At 47.9% G+C, this 7,908-nt stretch overlaps 1 protein-coding gene across 1 annotated transcript; it reads right to left on the bottom strand.

Annotated features, from left to right (window-relative positions):
- Positions 1–1,762: 1,762 nt before the first annotated feature.
- LOC100193394 (DUF4378 domain protein) lies at positions 1,763–6,423 on the bottom strand. The gene is made up of 6 exons (XM_008652635.3): positions 5,957–6,423; positions 5,531–5,661; positions 5,368–5,432; positions 3,629–5,266; positions 2,778–2,922; positions 1,763–2,697 (listed from the first exon to the last, which is right to left on the bottom strand). The coding sequence occupies exons 2-6, from the start codon at positions 5,643–5,645 to the stop codon at positions 2,000–2,002; spliced, it is 2,661 nt and encodes an 886-aa protein (XP_008650857.1). The 5' UTR covers positions 5,646–5,661; positions 5,957–6,423; the 3' UTR covers positions 1,763–1,999.
- Between the last annotated feature and the right edge of the window lie 1,485 nt (positions 6,424–7,908).

Genomic DNA, 7,908 nt, shown 5'->3' with positions numbered 1-7,908 from the left:
CCCGAGCCCAGCCTCGGGTAGAAACAGCAGACCCAGGCAGATTCACGTCTCGCCCGAGGGTCCTCTCAAGCAACGGGCGCACCTTCGACTCGCCCGAGGCCCAGCTCGGGCAGGCTTCGCGGAGAAGCAACCTTGGCCAGATCGCCACGCCAACCGACCGTATCGCAGGAGCATTCAATGCAAGGATCGCCTGACACCTTATCCTGACGCACGCTCCTCAGTCGACAAGGCCGAAGTGACCGCAGTCACTTCGCCGCTCCACTGACCGACCTAACAGGAAAACAGCGCCGCCTGCCCTGCTCCGACTGCTGTGCCACTCGCCAGAGTGAGGCCGACAGCAGCTAAGTTCAGCCTCGGGCGCCATAGGAAGCTCCGTCTCGCCCGACCCCAGGGCTCGGCCCCCGCCTCGACCTCGGACGACGGACTCCGCCTCGCCCGACCCCAGGGCTCGGACTCGACCTCGACCTCGGAAGACGGTCTCCGCCTCGCCCGACCCCAGGGCTCGGACTCAACCTCGACCTCGGAAGACGGTCTCCGCCTCGCCCGACCCCAGGGCTCGGACTCAACCTCGACCTCGGACGACGAACTCCGCCTCGCCCGACCCCAGGGCTCGGACTCCACCTCGATCTCGGAAGACGGTCTCCGCCTCGCCCGACCCTAGGGCTCGGACTAAGCCTCGACCTCGGAGGAGTCACCGCCTCGCCCGACCTCGGGCTCGGACCGACCACGTCACAGGGGGGCCCATCATTACCCTACCCCTAGCTAGCTCAGGCTAAGGGGAACAAGACCGGTGTCCCATCTGGCTTGCCCTCCGGGGCTCTCGTACGAGAAGGTGGCCGCGCGGGAGAACGGGCCGACGCACAAGGCTCTCGCTCTCTCTCTCTCTCCCACACGAACGCTTGTAACCCCCTACTGCAAGTGCATCCGCCCTGGGCGCAGGACAACACGAGGCCGCGGTTTCCCCTTACTGTTTTCCCCCCTTGTGTTCCGTCTCGCGCCGACCCATCTGGGCTGGGACACGCAGCGACAATTTACTCGTCGGTTCAGGGACCCCCGGGGTCGAAACGCCGACAATATTGCATGGAGTAAACAATAATATCAGTTAGCCAAATCAAAAAAATATTATAAGGAAAGCGGAGACAATTAATAAAAAAATCTTGAATTTTTTTTGTTGATAGTTTACGTAGTTACTATTGTAAGCCGTCGTAATGCACGGACAACCGACTAGTTAAAACCAAAAATTCAGATCACTTAATAGTCTCTCCTTCTTACTCACTTAAATTTAATGGACAATTTTATTTGAATCATCTCTTATCTTCCCCCTCTCACACACACCGGTAACCCGGACGTTCCCAGCACACCGGTAACCCGGACGTTCCCAGCCTACTCCTTCTCCGTGTCCTCGCCACCCTCTCCAACTCACTCATGCCGCCGACACTGCCATCAATCTCTCCGCTCACCGCTCACGTCATCGCCATCAATCTTTCCACTTCTTACAATAGTAACGTTAGCACAAGCTAAGTTTTTAATAAGATACGGTTAGTCATTGATTGAACCATTTAAACAAACATGCATTCCCTCTTGCACTCACAGGCATGGACAATGGTTTTACAAAAGGGAAAGGTCCATTTAACAACCCTAGAACTGCCGTGGTCGTTCGATTTTCAACCTCAAACTACGAAACCGGACAACCTCGGCCAATCAAACTAACCAAACCGGATGAAAACAACCCTACAGAACAGACATGCTCGAATTGCCCATAGAACAGTGAACAGGTCAAGAATGTTTCTTCTTTCCACTCTCGGCAGGAAACCGATCAACCATCGAACAATTGTAAGTTAGTGACATTTCATCTTAGGAATGCTACGCTACACGAATTTCTCGAGCGACCTACCGATATACAGGATACAAACAAGGAACAATACATGGAGCAAAAACCTTGCGGCTGTCAACTGGTATCGTTAGCGCGGGGACCCAATCCAATCCAATCCAACATCAGCTACAAAGACGACGACGAGCCGCCGGAAGTCAGAAGTTCAGCAACCGCTTCATCGACCAAGGAACCCAGCAGCTCCGCCGCCACGTCTCCGCCGGCCTGGTACGCTTCAGTCCTGAAATCGACCCAGCTCCCCATAGGACCACTCATCTCCCTGTACACGAGCTCGTCCACCATCCACTCCTCGGCGACCGTCAGGCTCGTCATCTCCCGATGCATTTCTGCCGCCGACAGGCTCTGCAGAACCGCCATCCCCGTGAACCATAAGCTGTAGCCGGCGCTGAAGTAGTGCGCGTATTTCACGCTCAGCGATTCATTGACGCAGTCGAAGAGCAGCCTCCGCCTCAGTCTGTGACCTTTGCCCTCTTCACCGGCCAGCAGCCTAGTGCCGCCATTTAACTCCTCCAGTAGATGTGGATCCAAAATACCCGAAGAGTTGCCGTTGCCGAACCGCTCCAGATAGGAGATGCGGCGGGCGGGAGAGCTGGCGTTCAGTATCTCTCTTATAAACTCCACCTCCTGTCTGCTATCCATATGCCACGAGCTGCTACTTTCTGATCGAGCGATTTCTGCTGTGGCCACTGTGATTGATGAGGCCGTGTCGGAGTATTCTGAAGAGGCGTCCGCTTCTAGGAGTTTGTTGAAGCGCGTCGAATCAGAAGTTGTCGCTCCTTCGGTCGAACTGAACAGTCTTGTTCCTCCTGCAAGGAGTAGAACAGGAAAAGATTTAGAGAAAGGTTCATGGCTACTGCTACGGCGAATTCCAAGCTACTCGGTTTACCATTTGCAGGCCTCCTCCAGCTCTCTGATGAGCTGCAGGTTTCAGTTGAAATAGAAACCTCCCATGTGAAAAGGGGGCTTTGGCCAAGATGCTCGAGCTCTGATCGGTCCGTGACGCCATGATCGTACTTCACAGGCTGAGATGACTGATCAAAGGTAGATATGTTAGCATAAAGATTAATGTTTGACCTGTTATGTATGCGTTAATACTGACAAAGTCCTCTTTATGTTGGTGTCAACCTACAGTTTTTTGGTAAGAAAATAAGGCTGCTCAACTCTTAATCCACTATGATAAAGTTTGAGTTCACCCGAAATATATTGATTTTCTAACTTCGCTCTGATCTCATAATTTGCATCCTCAGTAGAATTCACTCTGATCTCATTATTTGCATCCTCAGTTAGAATAGATGGAAAAAGGGATCTAATTCTAAGAAAAAGGAAGGCATGCACCTGATTATACTGAAAATAGAAGATATCTATTATGCACCTAATTCTAGTGAAAATAGAGGATTTACCATGTGAACTACTTACGTCCATCAGCAAAAGTCATATAAAATGTGTAGCTATATGGAGCGAAATTTCGTTCACAAAAAAAAACAAGTCTCTCCAAACTTCCAATACAAGATAACTAAACACGTGTTATAAAATGCGTAGCTATATGGAGCGAAATTCCCATGCCTCAAGTCAACTAACATAAAGTAACTCCCTTTCAAGTTTTCTCTTATCTGATATAGACATAGTAACAACAAACAAACATCATATGCTCAGAACTAGCAACTTGATATGCAAGAGATGGTGCTGACAAAAGGATCTGACTGAAAGAGGTGCGCCAGAGTCTCTGACATGACATACCTGGACACTTCTAGTAGCAAGATTTGTATAGGGCAGAGTAGCTTTTCCATCACTGAAAGACTGTAATGACTCCCTATCATAATCAGTAGAAGCAATGCTAGATGTTTCACATGCTGATGCCATATCTTCCAAAGCTGTTGAAGTGTGGTACACTTGAGCACCTTCGGCTGGTTTAGTGTAGGGTGATCTCACACCAGATGTCAACTCTCTCAATTTCTGCTCCAACAGGAGTCCCAAAAATTTTCCATCTATGACATCAAGTTTAGTGTTTGATGTATTGCTTGAAGTTGACACAGTGTTCTGATTCCCTAATATTTGTTTTTCCACTGAATGATTGGGGAAGTGGGTGCCATGTAGTGACTTATGAACTGGCGAGGTAAATGTGAATGAAACAATCTCAGTGCTGACTTTCTTTTTGTTTGTTGAAAAAGATGACTGCTCATCAATCACAATATTGTGCCGAATCCGCCTCTGGCTCCTGTCAGAATTAATACTATCACTTGACTGGCTTGTATCAGAGTACACTCTTCTGTCTTGTAATCTTCTTGGCTTCGGGATTGCTTTGGATACAGAATTATTTCTTACATTTGCACGAGCATCTGGCTGCAAGTCCACCTTTCTGCTACCTTGACTACTGCTTCCAGCAAATGTGTTGGCAGCCCTCGCTTTTCTTGGATGGGCATTTATTTGGTGAATATTGCTCCGTTGCCTACTGGGGGTTGCTGGGTTTGAGTGCACTTTATGTTTGGTGACTGTAGCATTCTGTTTTCTGCTGTTTGGCACAAGCACACTAGACGAACTTGTGCCCAGTTGGTTACTATCCTTTTGTCTGTTCAGCCCACTTCTTTCAGCATTGCTATTTTCAGGGTTCTTGTGGGTTTCAAGCTTTTTACCAAATTTTCTCATCCCCCCTTTTTCCTGGGCATGCATAGCTCGAGCAGTATCTAATCTATTGCCGGGTTTGACCTTTGGAGCAACTGGAGCACATCCATTTGCCTGTGAGATCCTGGAAGACGAGGTGCCCTCCGAACCTCTCAACCTTCCATCTGAAGGTTTTCCACTTGGCGGCCTAAAAGACGCAGAGCCATCACGTTTCCTCAGTGCTTCATTAAGCTTCTGTGACCTTTGTTGGACTCCTATGAGCTCTCCTGGGTTGTAGGCACGTGCAGCATTTGTGTTCCCAACATCGTGAACTCTGTAAGAACTGATATTTTCTACTCCAGGTCTGATGATCCTTGATGCTGCTTCCATTATATCAGCTGCATTCCTGCTGGATATATGGTTAGGGTTTTTCATGGGAGACAGCAACTTATACTGTGCGACAGATAGTGTCCTCTTGGCAAGTCTTGGAGGCAGTGCTTCCATTTTAAACCGATCAATAGGACTACCCGGCATCTTAAGGGGACTACCAACATAACTTCTGCCGATCAAATCCTCGTGGCTGTTGGGTTGGAAAGGGGGTTGCACAGTTAATGGAACGGGATTGGATTCGGGTGAGCTTGCCGCGGGCATAGAATCCAAACCCATAAGCCTAGCCACAACAGTCGGACTTCTTCTTGACTGAGCTTCTTCATCAATTACTGAAGATGAGCAGCTGTGCTCACTGCTTTCCTTCAAACTTGGGGCATCTTCAAGGATCTGCAGTATACAAACAACCATACCATAGTAAATTCAGGACTCCAAGCATAAGCAACACACTGGACAGCACCAAGGAGGATTTAGGAGTGGAAAGCACGCACAGAATTTGACCGTGTACTTGTTGTTGGTGTACTATCATCAATATCCTTCCCATCTGCAGCATCCTCTGCAAAGAAATAGTAGGATATAAATTTAGCCAGACCCCTTGTAAAAATGCACCCTGTGCACAGCAACCACTCGACTTCTATTGCAATTTTTTCTTACTCAGATTTGGATCACTGCTGGTGCTCCCGACGAACAGGCGCTTCTTAGACTTCTTTCCCCAATCGAAGAGCGCAAAGAAACCATGCGCCTTGGAAGCAGGTTTCTCTACATCCATTTCTCCTCACCGCAACCTGAAAATAGAACACCTCCTGTAAACACAGAATCAACAGAATACAGGAGAGCTACCATTTAGCCCAAATGCATGTAAAGGTGGCTAATCAAGCCAGCTTTGCTCCTGGAACCAGATCTTCATCCCGAATTTGACCCAGGAAAACCCGCAGAAAACCAAACCATGAGATTGACCCCCACGTCCTCCCACCGACCTTCTACGAATTCAACCAGAATGCAGGTAGCCCCCAGCACAAACCACTCCAAGAATCCACAAGTCTCCCACACAGATGGCACAGAACGGCATAAAGATCCAACCTTTCCGAGGCGGAGACGGCGGCGCTGGAGCAGCGGCAGCGTGGGGTCAACGGCGTGGGGGCTCACGGAGCCGGCGCCCAACCCGAGGCGAATCACTGCGTTGAGCAGTCCGGATCGAGCCGCATTGGGCCGCCGCGCCGAGTCGCCGTGGAAGCTCACAGGTTAGCGACCTTTTCCTTCTCCCCCAACGAACACCCCGAGCAAACGACGGCGTGGAGGGAGGAGGATCCGTGCGGGGGGAAGCGCGTCACGTCAGGGCTCTCGCCGCGGCCGGGAGGACGCGGGGCGGAGGGAGGTGGCCGCGGCTGCGGAATCCATTAATGCCGCCTGCGTGAGGTGGGGTGAGGAGAGAGGAGGGTGCCGGATTGGAGGGGAGGTTAGGGGAGGGGAGAGAAAAGGAGAGGAGATGGGGAGGACGCTTTCTATGTTCCTCCCTCGCTCACTACTCCTGCTGCTCTGCTCGCGGTTGTTTTTGCTTAAAAAAACAAAGAACTTTTGGTCGTTTTCGTGACGTAAAGTAACGAGATTTGGGCGTTTGGGGCTGGATGATTTGGCGTCAGGTTTTTGGAGCTTTCTATCTATGGCGGTTACCTGTTAACTACTAGTCCGGACCAACAAAAGAATTCTTTTGTGTGCGCTCATGTGTGGAGCGTTATTGTACCACTCAACATATATTTTATGTTTTATATTCTATACATAAGTGTAATATAGATAATTTTACGAAAAAATAAAAAAAACAGTATATACCTAAGGGCTAGACACGACATGATGATCGGGCCGATCAGGCTAAACCGTGCCGAACCACTGATCACCCATCAAACCATACCCATTTAAACATGTATACCTAAACACTAGTGGTGCTCCCGAGCAGGCAGGCAGCGACATAATCAAGACGGTAGCTCGTACAGACGAGGCTATCTGATGTCAGTGTATAGACGAGGCTATCCGATGTCAGTGTATAGACGAGGCTATCTGATGTCAGTGCAACAGAGCTACCAGTCACCGATTGAGATACATAGATTTTAAATTTTGCTAAATTTGGAATTAGTTTGGTTCAATTTAAGATTGTAGTTGTTTGATTGAGTAGAGGAGAGGCGTCGACGCCCGCCATGTCTGTGAGGCTCGAAGTCGTGAGGACGAGAGCAGGACCTGACCGTCGTCATCCTCGTAAGTCGTCAGGACTTATTGGATGCTCGTTTTAAAATTTTAGAATGTGTCTGAACAAATATCCCATTTAAACGAAATCTAGCTATATACTATATAGAAATTGTAGCCATGATACACAAACATCTAATTAGTACTACTTGCTAAGGGTGTGTTTGGAAACAAAATATTTCTAGAGTTTTGAGATAAAACCATGGTATTGAAGAATATTATGCTTTTTCTGCCAAGAGGTGTTTGGTTACCTTGTAAAAACAGTTTTGAATACCATGGTTTAGTGGTTACTATATGGTAGGTTTCGAGTATTTAAAACTACGCTCCAATCCAAAAAAATTGTGACTATAACTAGCTTGTAGCATATGTACACTAAATACCGTGATTTAAGGGTAGGTTGTGTTCAAATAAGGGCCTATTTAGAAATGCAGTTTTGAAATACTGTAGTTTTAAGATACCGTAGTTTACAATTGTACATGACATAAATACTATGGTATTATTTTACCACAGTAAAACCACAGTATTGCTCAAAACCGAGATTTGTTTGGTTCCATTGAAAAAACAAAGTATATGCAGAGAGAAGAAAAGAAAACTGAGGTCCTGAGTGGAGTTTCGAAAACTCAAAAAACGCTATGGTTTAGGGTAAACCATAGTATTTAAAACTGTGTTTTGCCTGTACAAACAAAACATCTTTTGAGTTCTAATACTATAGTATCATTAAATACCATATTATTATTTCAAAACTGTAAAAATAATACATCTCCAAACATGGCGCCTAAGCATTGTTTGGAATGGTG

Source organism: Zea mays, chromosome 1, assembly GCF_902167145.1.
Source record: "Zea mays cultivar B73 chromosome 1, Zm-B73-REFERENCE-NAM-5.0, whole genome shotgun sequence".
Lineage (NCBI taxonomy): Eukaryota > Viridiplantae > Streptophyta > Magnoliopsida > Poales > Poaceae > Zea > Zea mays.
The sequence above is the reverse complement of the archived record's forward strand: the minus strand, read 5'-3'. Positions and strand labels throughout refer to the sequence as shown.